A 14,296-nucleotide genomic window follows, 5' to 3' on the forward strand; every position below is an offset into this window, starting at 1 on the left:
CTGTTTATCAATGTACAACCTCCAGAGCCTGAGATGGGCCCAACAAGTGTTTGTAAGAGTGCCTGGTAAATGCCTGGTGGGCATTTCCAGAGGGCTGGTAACCACCGTGCCTTCACTGCCCCCCCAGACTCCCAGAGGAGCATGCTCCAGGACCAAAACCGGCCTGAAAAATTCACATCCCAAGTCATCAGGAATGCAGGAGGTTTTATTGGCAGTAAAAGGTCAAGACGTTCTCTTGGTTTCCCCGTGTGAGGATGATGGGGGGTCTGAGGTCCTGGGAGAGGGTCTCGAGCCAGGCCATGTAGAGGGCGCTGGGGCAGCGGCCCTTCCTGCCGATGGGTGGAGTGCTGCGGGCAGCCGGGGCGTGAGCGGGGCTCCGAGCCCCGCCGCAGCCCTCCCTCCGGCCATTGCAGCTTATTCCCCTAAGAGGGGCAACACCACATCCTCCCACCCGACACGGCCCAAGCTGGAGCTCCTGGTGTCTTCCAAGGGCTTTTCCCTGTGGTGCAGCACTCTCACCACAGCATTAGGGTGTCTGTGCTGCACCTCCCCACCCAGGAGGGGTGAACATCCCGAGGGTCCATTCCCATGGGGCAAGAAACAGGTGTGAGGGCATTACTAGCACCTACATGGCTATGAGTGCTGCATCCCGTGAGTAATCCAGCAAAATCTCATTCAGCCTCACTTGTCGGAGCGACTGTGGAGCAAAGAGCATCGAGAAACACAAAATAATGGTTTCCAGAAAAAGACTAAATTTTGTCTAAAAAGCGGGAGACCCTTTGCAGGAGCTCCCCTGGCCCTGGTGCTACCTTGGCTCTGTTTTTATCGACCTCCTCATCAGAAATCTTCCAGGGACAGCCCTGTCTCATCTCATTCACTGTGGCCTCGTCTTTGAAGCCATCGTTCAGCCTGAAGGGAGCGATGAGGTCATCAAATCTCTTGATGCTGCAACACAAGCAGACAGTGCCAAGGAAGAGGGTCTGGGCAGGGTTGGGGGTGCTGTGGGGGCACAGGCAAGGGGAGGGGGGTGGTTACTGCTCTGGCCGGGGTTTCTGGTTGATGTCAGGGAGGATGTGGACCTCATGGAAGCCGAGGCGGAACTTGCTCAGCAGAGAGACAATCCTAATGGAGAGAAAAGGACATATTTCGCCAAAGTTAGCAGGGAATAGTAGCTCTGACAGAGAACCCTGCTGGTCTCAGTCTGCACTTTGGGTTTTCCCACTCTGCAGCCACATTGATTTCCAGATACATGAGGCAAAGCAGCCAGATCAGAGCTCACAGATCCCATTATGGCAAAGCTGGGAGGGCTCAGCAGGATGGGAGCTAGCTTGTGTCACCAGCCACAGGACAGTGGCAGTGGCCAAGTGGCTAAGAGGTGCAGTGGCCACCAGCACTTACGCCTTCCTCTCCTCGTCCATCCTGTTGATCTGCCCGCCGACAAACACCCGGATTTTGCACTTTCCCCACCGCTTCTTGCGCCCCAGCAGGTAAGGGATGAGCAGCGTGAGACCTGGCCCCAAAACACGCGGTGGGAGATGCAGCAGTGACCCCCAGGCTCACCACTGCTTCCTTGGTGCCCTGGCCCATTGGCAGGACTGAGCCCTGCTGGGCACTGCAGGGGAGGTGCTGGGCTCACATTATCTGGGCAGATGGAAGGTGAAGGTTACCTCCATCATCAAAGAGCCAGTAAATGTCAATGGTCTTGTTGCCCTGCTTGCTCTGGAAGATGGTGCTCGCCTGCTGCTCACTGGCCAACGTGGTGGGGTCCACTGCTGGGGCAAGAGGGTCCTGGTGTCAGTAAAGAGCACCACCAGCCGTGGATTAAAGGCATCACTTCTTCCTGGTCCCAGCCCTGCTCCTCATCAGTGCTTGAAACCCCCACCCTGCCTGAAAAATAATCCTCAGAGCTGGGGATGCTCTGGGTGGTCACAAGCCAGGACCAACCTACCTGTGCCTGGGGCTGCTCTGCTGCCAGTGCCATTCTCAGGGTGCTGTGCTGCCTCAAACGTGGGGTTAACTGAGGAGGGAGGAGAAGAGCAAGGGCAGCACAGCAGTGCCTCACTGTCCCCACCCAGGAGTGATGTCCTGCCAGGACTGTGGCCTTTGTCTGGGGACATGGTGCTGGCTGGCACATCCCACAGCTCCATGTCTCCTTGCATCCCTGGCTGGCTAAAACCACTTACCATGTGCCTGCAGCACCCGGGAAACATTCAGCCCTTCCTTCATCCGCATTAAGCACACGCCGTACTTGAAATCGAACGCGTCGCTGGAGGGAGGGAGGGAGGAGAAGGCAGTTAATGGAGGGTGCACTGTCAGCCCAGCTGGACCCTGCACATGTGACTGCAGCCAGCAGTGGGGCCACCAGCAGGTGCCAGTGTCCCCAAGAGGTGGAGGAGCTGGTGTGGCCGTACTGCAGGATGCCCACGTAGTCCTCCAGGCTCTGTGGAGATGCCGTCCGCCAGTTCCTCTTGTAGCCCAGCACTAAGATGTTAGGTCTCATCTTCCCAAGGCCAGCAGCCTATGGATAGATGTCCCCATGAGACCCCTCTGCAGGGACAGACGGACACAGGTGGTGTCAGTCCACTCCATGGGGGAGCAACACAAAGCGGGGTGCCTGGAGATCATGGAGGGAGGTCAGAGCTCCCCCAAGCTCTGACCTCCTCACAAAGAGAGAGGGACCCTGCTGCTGGAAGGCCAATGACGGCTGTACCTGGATGAGCATTTGGACACCACTTCTCAAATCCTCAGCCACCACATCCGTGTAGAAGGCCTTGATTTTCCTCTTCATTAGCCACTTAGTGTGGCCATCTGCCATCAGACGGGACTCTGGCATCTTCTGCTTCTGTGGTCCCTGCAGGAATCAGGAGCAGGAGCTCAGGCAGCCCCTTCCAACTGCAACAAGTCTTGTCACCAAGGACTTCTAGCTCCTCTCTTCCCAAGTCATGGGCAAGAGGTGGATGTAACCACTGCACACATGGGAGGTTGCAATCACAGCCAAGAAAACCAGTGAATCCAGGGAGTCAACAGCCAATGCACACAATCCCAACAGTCCTGTGGGTGCAGATGAGCTGGTTCTTACTGCACCCAATTGCTCTGAACACTTCAGGGCTGCAAGATCCACGTGTTCTCTGAGCAATACTACTACTACTACTTCATCCTTCCAAATATTCCGCAATTAATTGGCAAAGGGAAGTCATAAGCCCAAAGGGACATCCTGATGCTTCACCAATATTGCTTAACAACTCAGAGGGACTTCCATTTGGCACATTTCATCATCCAGCAGCACACAAGTGGACACATTTCAACCTCCACCCTGTATCCACCAGGATACAACTGGATTTCCCAGCCCATCACCCACTGGTGGCCAGAGCCCCCAGGACAAGGAACCAACCAGCTTCTGCAGGTGACTCACAATCAGCACGTTGCCACAGAGCATCAGGCTGAGGTTCTTGGTGAAGGTCCCCACAAAATCCACCAGAGCCGGGCGGAAGTTGGGTGGGCCGGTCAGCACCAGGCACTGCGGTCTGCAGGCAGGGGAAAAAGAGAGTGAGGAATAGTATTTGGAGGCATCCAGCCCTTTGGAATGAGCCATGTTTCTTCTCCCATGCTTGGCCAGTGGTAACTATAGGAAGCATCTTTAGAATGAGAAAACATTATGTGGCCTGAGGGTCCAGTCTCACTTTTTGGTCTTTTTATATCAGATGACACCAATATGTCTGTGTCTGCCTGGTACAGGGAGGTCAAGGTTTTCCCAGTTTTCTACCTTACGTGGCACAGACATGGGATTTTGGAGACAGACACATTTTGCTGTAGCTCCTGGTTACTGAGGGTGGTGGTGAGGATGTGGCCATGAGCACGATGCCTCCCTGGGTTTAGCATAGGCAGGAGCTGGCTCTTCATCCCACTCCCTCCATGCCCAGCACTGCAATGAGCTGCCCTTGCCTGTAGTTCTTGATGTGCTCATCCACTTCACTCAGCCCCACTGAGTAGTTGAGGGCCATGTTGTAGGAGCTGGCTTGCATGGAGGAGCCCCAGTTGACATCTGCAGGGGAAGATGGATTAGCAACAGGGCCAGAGACCTTCTGGGGCATCGCTGCTGCCAGATCACCACCACCCACCTGGCTTTTTGTAGAGGACGTATCCCAGGAGGAAGATGACGATCCCGAAGGCAATGAGGGCTGCCCACCAGGTCAGCAGGAACATGATGACCACTGAGACAACAGCTCCAAAGAGTGCAGCCCACTTGCTGTAATACCGAAAGGAGGGTCGCCAGCCTGCAGCAAACACACAGAGCGGCCGCTGCCGGACACGGAGCCGCACGCGGAGCCGGCGCCGCAGGGCAGGCGTGGCACGGCACAGCCCACCTGGGGAGTTGGTGATGGAGGCGTGGAAGCAGCTGAAGTTGATGAGGGCGTAGGAGCAGAGGAAGAAGTTGGAGATGATGGGGGCGATGGCATTGAGCTCAGCTGTGGAAGGAGGAGGAGAGAGTGAGCTGTCAGTGGTGGGGACTGAGCCACCCTGCTGGTGTCAAGCGGCAGGAGGTGCTGGGGCAGCAAGCACCCACCGATGAGGATAAAGCCAACAGCAATGACGTAGGTGAGCATGTAGCCACGGATGGGCTCGCTGTTCCTCCCATAGCCCTTCCCAAAGAAGCCGATGAGAGGATAGAGCTGGTCCTTGCAGAGACACTGCAAAGAGAGACACAGTGGGGACAGCAGGCTTTGCCAGGGATGTGGGATGGCAGTGCCGTGGTGGCTCCTGCATCCCTGAGAGCAAGGGCCGAACTGGACACATGCCCTTTGGTGACAGCAGCATCCTCCTTGCTCCAGGGCTGCTCACAGATGCAGAGCCCTGCACCAAGGAGCATCACCCACTGCTGAGCTCAGGGAGAGGAGCTGGGGTGTGCAGACACCACCCCCTCACCTGGAAGACTTTGGGGGCTGAGACAAGGCAGGCCAATGCTGAGGAGAGGGTAGCACCAAAGATCCCTGCTGTAATGAGGGGGCCAAATCCAGACACCATGCTCATGCTCTGCATGAAAACCAGGGGATCAGGAACCCCAGCATCTCTGCTGCACCAACCTCCACCCCAGCCCTGAGGGATTTCCAGCCCCAGCCCCCATCCTGCTGCATTTCCTTTCACATTATCCAGGCAGCAAAGTCCAGCCATATCCAAAAGCCCACTCCCTGGTGCTTTCCTGTTAAAAAATGGCTGTTTCAAGAGCATGGGTGACCCAGGATGGCAAGGAAAGCCATCCAGTGCAGCACCAACCTGGCCAGGAGCAGGAACAGGGGCTGGTCATGGTGCTGAGCAGTACCTGGTAGTAGTTGCTGAGCCCATACCGGCAGCTCTGCTGCTGGGTGCAGGCGGTGAAGTTCCAGCCGAAGCTGCAGGCCAGTCCCTCACAGCCCGGCGAGCCCACGGCCACGCTGTCGTTCAGGCTGCCTGAAGCATCTCGCACCACACAGGCACCTGGGGGGCACACAGGGCTAGGGCAGGGCTGGCACCTCTCCATGGCTTCAGGAAGCCCAGCCCCACATCCCACTGCCCGTGACAACTCCCACGTCCCTGCCATGGGGCTTTGAGCAATGCCATGAGCTCCACTGCCCACCCAGGATGACTTTGCCCCATATAGGGGTAGGAACAAGGTTTGGCACCTGTGGCACTCACACTGGGATATCAGTGCCAGTGTCCACAGCTTGCTCCTGGCTCCTACACACCTGCATCCTCCAGGCCATCCATTTTGGGTAGGGGCCAGCCCACCCACCCAGCCCCCTCACCCACTGCACCTGAGGATGTGCTCTTACCAATGGTAGCAGAAAGCACCAGGTAGGACATAGTGGTCCAGAAGATGGCCATCAAGGTGCCCTTGGGGATGGCCACGGCAGGATCCTGCCCAAGGGAGTTGCAGAGATATGTAAGACAGCTTTCCAGCAGCAGTGCTACTGTAGGCAGCTTATTTGTGGCTGCTGTACAGGAGGAATTTTAATTCACTGTATCACAAAGCCACAGAGCATCTCCTGGCTGAGACTGAAGTTTGCATAATAAATAAAACAAAATCTAACGGGTGGATCAAAATGAAAGCCCCAGGGAAAATAGGGCTTGAGATTTAAGAAACACTGGCTCAGGTAGCAACAGTCACAACCCACCTTCAGGTCACCTGAAATATTGGCCCCAGCCAGGATACCGGTTGCAGATGGGAAGAAGATGGAAAACAAGCCAAAGAAGGAGCCCTCAGGTCCACGCCAGTTCGGCACAAAGTTCTGAGCAAAGATATCAGCTGGGGAGGAAGCAGAGGAGAAGCATTTAAGGCCTCTTGGCTACTTTTTTCCTGGCTAAAGCACCTCAGCACTGGCTGGGGGCATAGTGCTGATGGCAGGGATCCCATGGGAGGGGAAACTGTGCTTTTAGTGACAGCAAGGAGCACCTTCCTGTAGCAAACATCTCCCCAAACTGCAGCAAAGAGCCAGGCTCCAGAGATGCACTTGGACCTGCTGAGTGCAACCCCAGCCTGCGGTGGACCCACCTCGGTAGCTGAAGAAGCCCTTCGCTTGCTTCTCAGCAGTAGCTGGGATCACCGTCCCCACCAGGTAGTTAATGAAGGAAACCAAGATGACCAGGAAGAACAGGATCTGTGCCTGCCAGACCAGAAAGAGCCAGCTGAAGGATTGGGGGTTTGGGCACAGAAAGAGTGAAGAATGCATTAGGAGAAACCCATGTCAATTTTTGGGGAGCTACAGGCATCCTCTGCTCCTCAGATGCCTGGTGGACAGAAAGGACAGCTCTTACCAGCCCAGGAGGAAAATGTGAGCAGGAGTGAGGGTTACCTTGGCCTCCCATTCCATGCCAGCCAGGGAGATGCCCAGCAGCACTGTCACAGTGATGACCCCAATGATTCGGATGTCATTGGTGGGGTCCACGATGAGGGAATTGTGCTCCTGGGGAAGGGGAACTATTCACAACACAGAAATAACCTTCTCCCGTAATAAATCACTGGTTTTTCCAGTGAGTTTTAGCAGCCACTGTTTGATTATCAGTGGTCCAATGATAAGGCAAATATTGATAATCAACGCAGGTTGTGCAAGGAGAAGATGGGGATGGAGGGGTAGGGGGGACATTGGGACCCAGAGGACACAGAGCTGCTCTCTTACCTGCAGCAGGTCCCGGACAGTTTCAGCAAAGCCCACTGTGTGCATGGCCACGGCCACTGCATTTGCAAAGGCAAAGATCAGCCCGATGGAGCCGCCCAGCTCCGGCCCGAGGCTCCGCGAGATGAGGAAGTAGGTGCCTCCTGAGCAGGGAACACCCATGGCATTACTGCTTCCCCCACGTTTTTGGGGTTCCCCACACCTCACAGCCCATGCCAGGAGTTCACATCCATGGGGCAGCCCCAGGATAAAGAGACCCCCGGGGTGGCCAGGAGGGAACACACTACCTGACTTCACTTTGCCATTGGTGGATATGGCAGAGATGGACAAGCCGGTTATGGTGGTCACTGTCACAGACATGAGGATGATGAGCCATGTCAGGGCTGCGGAGAAAGGACATTGCTTCACTGCATCCCCCAGCCATTCCTAGGCGTCCCACCACCCCCAGGTGTCTGGGTGATGATGGGCCCAGTGCCACTGCCCAGCCCACCAGGAACTGCAGCACCCACCGATTCCTGCCTGGGCAGTGATCCAGGGCAAGCGCAAGTAGAGGATAACTCCCCAGATGTTCAGCATGCAGCGAATCTGAGGGGGGACAGAGGTGAACTGGCCATCAGGGCACTGAATTTGGCCACCTGGGGATGGCCAAACCATGCCAGCTCTGCTGCTCCTCAGAGAAAATCACCCCACCGAGGAGGGCAGAGAATTGCACAAAGCACATATGCTCGCAAAAACACAGACATTGGGAAAAATGCAACAAGGGAAAAATGCTTACAAGGTAGGAGGGCAGGAGGATGCTCCGTGGGGGATGGGTCACACTCACCATGACGCCCTTCACCCATCCAAAGCGGACAGGTTCTGGCACGGAGTCTCTGCCTGGCTCCCCTTCTGCCTCCTCCAGCCCAGCCTCCGGCCCGGCCTCTGGCAGGCCATTGCTCTGCTGCAGGTCAGACACCGGCGTGTGACGGCGGCCTGGGTCAGGCTGTAGGATGAGGGGAAGGCAGGTGAGCGTGGAATTCAGGCAGCTGTCCCTGGAGGCAATGCTCTGGTTGACCACACAGCTGGAAACAGCTGGATTCTCTGGCTTCTCTCAGGGCCTTCTTGGGGATGTGCAGTCGGCACAGCACCAGTTATGGCACCAAGAGGCAGGAGACAGCTACCCACCACAGACACTTCGCAGGGACCAGCAGCATGGCCAGGGGATGCCAGAGATGCTATGGGTACAGCCAAGCCCTCTGTTACCTTGAGGATGGAGTGCAGGTCAGCCAGCGAGGGCCTGCCCCTCCTGGGGTCGCCCACCCCCTTGCTGTTGGCGTAGTGCTCGTAGGCTGGCACCACATCCACCGTGTTGTAGCCGAAGGTCCTGGTGCAGAGGGTGCTGCTGGACAGCTGGGTGGGCTGGGCGCTGTCGCAGCTGGACCCCTCGGTGGGTGTGTAGGGCCCCCGGCCCCCCTCCTCCATGCCCAGGAGGGTGCTGATGGTGAAGCGGCCGCTGCAGCGGGCCGGGGGCAGATCTGGGGTGGGCAGCTCGGCCATTGACCCTGCCCAGGAGCCTGCCAGGTGGGGGACAGGGTGGAGAGGGGCTTGCTGGCTTTATACCCCGCAAAACCGGAGCGAGGTGACCGGCACACACCCACCACCGATGCTAATAGAGGAAAGGAATCAGCTTGAACCACCCCGAGCTGGTCAGGGGGAAAAAAATAGCTGGAAGGGATACCAAAACCACCATAATGGGCATCACTGCCTCCCAGCACTTGATTGGGGCAGCGATAACGGATTTGAGATTAAGTCCCAAGGACAGATCAGCAGAGAAATGCAGCGCTGAGTTTGCCTCCGGCCCCAGCCCAGGAACATTCAGTTCACAGGGATTTATTATGGAAAAAGGGAGCAAGACTCCCACGCACCCTCGCCCTTCCCTGGGATACTGCCCCAGAGCCGTCAGATCTCATAAATCATCTTGGCTGGTCTCCAGGATGCTGCCTGTGGCATTGAGCTGGGCCGGATGTGGGGAGGGGAATGGTGCCTTTATCTCACTGAAACCAGGGGGAAGGGGGGAGCGTAACATCAAGGGACCTGAGGGATGCCCCTGCTGGGGCTCAGATTCCAGGCTGCTGGAGAAGACAGGGTGCACAGAGTGGTCTAAGTCTGTCTGTGCTTGTCCAGGGCCGGGAGCTGGCAGCTCTCAGTACCAGGCAGCAGAGATGCCCCTGGTCCCACAGCCCCCTTCCCCTCCAGACCCAGGGTACCACTGAGCTGCCAGGGCTCAGAACCGCTCCCAGTCCCATCCCTGAGTTAATAAGCCACTTAAACCCTTGCTCCATCACACAAAACACAGCTGAAGCTGTGTGGTCGTAACCCCACAGCCACAGGAGGGGAGGACAGGGGGAGGGATGGGCGCCTCTTACACTCCCGCAGCCCCTGTCACATGTGCCACGAAAGCAGTTACAGATAAGATCAGCAAAGACAGCAAACAAGGCCAGCAATAAAACTCGAGGGCAGCACATTGGAATTTCAGCTCCGTGTGGCTTTGCAAGTTAATGGAAAATTGGGCCTGCCTGCCGTGCTGCCTCTGGCTGTCTTTGCATTCACACACAAATTTTGACCTGATTTTTGAGGACTTGCTCCAGCCCTCTTGTTTGTGCGAGGGCAGACGGGCTGTGATCAGAAGCCAGGGGAAGCTGAGGGCAGGCAGCCCGGTCTGCATCCGTGCTCAGCCCTCGCAGCACTGCAGAGCACCTGGGAGCCCCGAGAGCAGGACAAGGGATGAGGAAAGAGCCTCACCCCAGCACCCCACACAACAACCTCCACAGAGTGGACATCAGCTTCCTCTCACCACAGATGCACAGCAGACTCACACCCAGCAGAAGTGGCTTTATTTTAGAACCGCGCTGTTTCATCAAAACCGCTGATACGCCCAAAATAGCACAAATCAGTCTCTTAAGTGAGGGGTCTGTTACACACAGCACAGCCAGAGATGCTCCGGAAGGCACAGGAGGGCTCCGGAGGCGGCGAAGAGAAGCGAGTGGTATGATGCAACCCTGGTGTAGTGAAATAGCCGGATTGTAGGAAGCGCTTGTCGTCGGCCTGATTCACAACACCAGCTGCAGCACCAATACCGGCCGGGCGGCGCTGGGAGCGCTCTGCAGCCGCCCTCCAGCCCTCCACTCACACGGAAGAGGTGCCAAGTTGGTTCTGCAGGGCTTTCCCTCACTTCCAGCCGATCCCCCAGTTTGTTCTGGATATTAAATGCATCAAATGAACCCAAAATTGAGTTAAGCAGAGCATGGCATAGTGCATTACACGGCTTCTTTTAAAGACTGCTGAAGTGTTATATTTCAAAAGGGTTTAATGAAGCTTTAATTGACCTGTTTCCATCCCTGTGGAAGAGGGAACCTACCACCCTGAGTGACACAGGACACACGATGATGCAGGGGCTCAGCACTGCAAACCCACCGTGCAGAGCAGACTCCATTTCTCAGCACCACAGCAAAGGAAGCCTGTGAAAACAAAAGAGATGGTTATTCAGCCAGCTGCCAGTAACCTTTCCAGTAACCACAGAGCCACACAAACTGTGGGACACAGACCTGGAGACTGCCTGCCTCTGCTGCATCCACACCAGAACAAGATTGTTACACGCTCTCACAGCAAACAGCTTTTCACTTTTTCCTCTAATCTCCTGCAGCAGCACAAGCTGCAGCTGTATTTGACTCAAACCAATGAGTCACCCTTCGGATGCATTTCATCCATCTGGAGGATCTTTAATGCCAGGGATTAGTCTCAAGGTAGGAAAAAGCAGATGGAATTATCCTAAACTTAATTTGTGCTTGCTTTGTGTATAAAGAGCAGAGCTCCACTGACTTAGAGAAGATTTGTCATTTTTTACTCAGAATTAATTCAGCTCAGGTGAACATTGCTGCCTCTGCTGCACACTGTGCACTACTCCCTGTTGTAAAGGGAGTGCATGGTGGCACCACCTTTGAACAGGCTACACCAAACAAAAGGCATGAGTTTAGTGACACCCAAAAAACCCTTCCAGCACATAAGCTATTTAGAAAAGGCTAAGCTTGTAAATTAGCAAAGTCAGAGTGATGGTGCAAAACCTGAGGGAGCAGAAGCTGATTGTTCTCTCCAGCAGAATAAGCATGAGGTGGAGGGAAAACAGGGACATCTGGAAAACCATGGGGGTGCCTTATCCAGCAAAGCACGAGGATGTGCATCAGCATCTACCCCAAAGCAGCACAGCCCTTGAAGTCATGCAGGCTTGCCAGAGCCAGGCTCAGGCACTGAGCTGGAACCTGCCACTCTGGGGAATGGGATGTAACATTCACCACCTGCACAAAGGAGAAATCACAGGACAATCAACAAGTAATTAACTCCAAGTATCTGTGGCACTTTCTGTTATACCCACAATCTCTTATCTTGATGGAAATGGGGCTAGTCTTACCTTTTCAGGGTTAGTCTCAGGACTTGGACTCTCTGGGGTTTATTTCCCATCTGTCCATCACAGAAGGATCATCTTGGATTTTGAAAGCATGAAATAATTCAGTTTCTGATTAGCTTAAAAAGTGACCAAAGGCTGGAATCACAACCACTGAGCACAGGAAGAGGAAACTATATATAGACATCAACTTTCCCAACACCCAAGAAGGCTGAGAAGCACCAGAAAGCACCTGCTATAGCCTCCTCAAAGGGCAGATGGAGAAAGGGTACTGTACTGCTTACAGAAGGTCCCCAGGCTCAACACTGGACATCAGAACAAGCCAGTGAGGCAGCACAGCTCTCCTGAGCAGGGGATGGGCAAGAGGCAGGAGAACAAAGTCCTGAAATGGCAGCACTAAGAGCTGACCCCAAAGGACTTCTGTTCCTGCATGAATGGCAGATCAGGGAGAGGGAATTCCAGTGGGGAAGGTGGCCCTCATCCTTCCCACACTCCAGCAAACATTGTTCCTGGCATGCTCAGGTCAGTGGTTGCCTGAGGACAGGTGCAGACTTGCCAGACTCTCTGTGTGGAGGTGGTTTCATGCTGGGGGTAACTCAGGGACAGGGGCTGAGCACCAGCAAGGAAAACACAGGAGCAGGGTCATCCTGCAGGACTGCATCTGGGGCAGCCCTGGCCCCACCACAATTGTCCACAAACAACAGGGAAGGTGCCTGTTCTCTAGGGAATGGGATCAGTTCTTACCTGAGATATGCCAAGAAGCATTTCCACACAAATACTCCAGAAATGCTAATAGGCTATACAGCTTTCCACACTCACCTGTTGACAAATTTGTTGAGCAATTCTGGCCCACTTCCACCCCAAAATAACACCTTGTAACTCACCAACTCCCCTTTACCTGCAGGGTGCTGTCCAGGTCTCCCTCAGCCTTCAGATGGGACAATCCTGGCCATGCTACAGGAGCACTCCATGCTGTGCACAATCCCTAGCTCTATCCTCTGAGAACCCAGCAGCTGCTTTGCTGGGAGATGGATTGGGGTGGCTGGCAAGCCCTTTGCTTCCTGTCCAAAAGGTGGACAAAACTTATTCTACAACATTTCTGGTGAAAAAAGTAATTAGGAAAATTGTCATCATGTCAGTCAGATATTCCTCCATCCCAGTAAACAAAGATATTGCAAAATGGAGATGAATTCTCTCCCGTGATAGCTGTTAACATAAAAAGCTGAAATCAGCCCCTACATTTTGCTGCCTGGTCTGCATTCCAAATGCCACATGTTCTCATATCCCAGTAACACAAGAGGGTGAGACAGCAGCAGGGGGGCAGCAGGAGTAACCACCAACATTCCTCCCATTTCTTTCAAAGACAGACAGTTATATTAAAACTAAAATCTTCTACTATAACGTGCTCCTTAGGCTTTCACTCTTATTTAAGTGTAGCTCAGAACATGGTAACCATTTTTAAAAGCCCCTTGCTTTTGTAGGGCTCACATTTCCTGCTAAATCAACATTAATATCCACCCACACCCAACACAGCCTCACCTGGGCCTCTCTGGTTCAGCTTCCTCACTTCTGCTGAACTCAGCAAGAGCCCACTTGGAATGCAACTGACTAAAATTCACGAGCTGCTCACAAAAAACTCTCCTACCACAAGATACCTCTTTCCAACCCAGCTGCTCCTGCAAAAGCTTCAGCAGAGCTCCAGGGCTGTGAGCACCTGGCTGAGCACGGAGGGGTCTGTGCAGCACAGGGCTCAGGGGCACTGCAGCAGCACATGCAGCACACGAGACAACAGGATGGACTGATGGCAGTGTCACAGGGGTGAGTGGGGCATCAGACATGTTTTCAACACTTAACATGCATCCAAAACTCCCTAAAGTTTCTCAGCTGTAAGTACATTAAGAAATAAATCAAAGTTTTCTTCTCCATTTTCTCTTCTGCTATAAAATTCCACATTCGTGTCCCTACTGCAGAGCTATGGCTTTTTTATGCATAGCCTGTTAACTAATTAAGAATAAATTTCTAAATGTAAACCAATTGAAAATAAAATTAATAAAAACATAAAAACACAAGAATCAGTGAAAATTAAAATGTCAAAAACAAATATCAAAACCAAAGAAATTTATTTCCGTCAACAAAAATACAGAATACAAAATGACACTGGTCCCATGGGCCCTCTGAACGTACTAAAGACAGGCACAGCTGCTGCAACCCCAGCCAAAGCTGCTCTGCTAATTCATAAGGATCTCCATTTGCACCAGTCTTGCGTTGGTGTCTCCTGATGTTCTGTATGGGATCATCCCAGCAAACATTATCAGTGCCCGAGCTTGAGACTGAAGTTGCTACAAAAGAGAAAAACAAAGTACAGTTACTTTAGTATCAAAAAAAGACAATGATACAATACTCTTCAAACAAATACATGTCATCCTTGTATCTCAGAGCTGCTCTCTAGAAAAGGAGCCTCTGCATTTTGAAGAAAATCCAATTATTCCCTTTTCCAACCATTAAAAGCATGTCAAGTTATCCTTTTGCTTAAAAAATAATCCCATCTTATTTGAAAATACCTAAGAAAAAACATTTTCAGCAATGCGGAGCATTGCTGTACTGCAGCAATCTTGTAATTTCTGCATGAAGTGGGCTTTCCCAGGGCAACAGGATTCCCTCACACCTTGTAAAACATAAATTTGATCCTGTTGAAATGCAGCATTAATGT

The 14,296-nt window shown here is 53.6% G+C and overlaps 2 protein-coding genes across 11 annotated transcripts in view; both read right to left on the reverse strand.

Annotated features, from left to right (window-relative positions):
• Window positions 1-184: 184 nt before the first annotated feature.
• Window positions 185-8,775, reverse strand: SLC12A3 (solute carrier family 12 member 3). 5 transcript variants are annotated; one of them, XM_039721305.1, is made up of 26 exons: window positions 8,391-8,773; window positions 7,972-8,130; window positions 7,658-7,733; window positions 7,436-7,531; window positions 7,152-7,291; window positions 6,828-6,938; window positions 6,527-6,638; window positions 6,150-6,280; window positions 5,808-5,892; window positions 5,318-5,472; window positions 4,924-5,031; window positions 4,565-4,688; window positions 4,365-4,466; window positions 4,119-4,274; window positions 3,943-4,042; window positions 3,413-3,524; window positions 2,711-2,851; window positions 2,412-2,518; window positions 2,184-2,266; window positions 1,949-2,017; window positions 1,668-1,772; window positions 1,399-1,510; window positions 1,036-1,122; window positions 810-909; window positions 630-697; window positions 185-347 (listed from the first exon to the last, which is right to left on the reverse strand). In XM_039721305.1, exons 1-26 carry the CDS (start codon window positions 8,682-8,684, stop codon window positions 206-208), a joined length of 3,075 nt encoding a protein of 1,024 aa, XP_039577239.1. In that variant the 5' UTR covers window positions 8,685-8,773; the 3' UTR covers window positions 185-205. The 5 variants fall into 5 exon arrangements, 4 of the variants coding, with proteins under 4 accessions (XP_039577239.1, XP_039577238.1, XP_039577236.1 ...); XM_039721304.1 differs by having other exon boundaries at window positions 185-329; window positions 810-945; window positions 8,391-8,769; XM_039721302.1 differs by having other exon boundaries at window positions 810-945; window positions 8,391-8,684.
• Window positions 8,776-13,687: 4,912 nt separating this feature from the next.
• The window catches only part of NUP93 (nucleoporin 93), a 75,778-nt gene continuing 75,169 nt past the window's right edge, over window positions 13,688-14,296 (reverse strand). For 5 of the 6 annotated variants that reach the window (XM_039721309.1, XM_039721308.1, XM_039721307.1 and 2 more), the window contains one exon: window positions 13,815-13,925. In XM_039721309.1, coding sequence (XP_039577243.1) covers window positions 13,815-13,925 — 111 coding nt within the window. Of the gene's footprint in view, window positions 13,926-14,296 lie in introns of all 6 variants that reach the window. The other variant, XM_039721306.1, reaches the window with a different exon arrangement.

This window comes from Passer montanus, unplaced genomic scaffold, assembly GCF_014805655.1.
Source record: "Passer montanus isolate IOZ18808 unplaced genomic scaffold, ASM1480565v1 scaffold45, whole genome shotgun sequence".
In the NCBI taxonomy this organism is placed as follows: domain Eukaryota; kingdom Metazoa; phylum Chordata; class Aves; order Passeriformes; family Passeridae; genus Passer; species Passer montanus.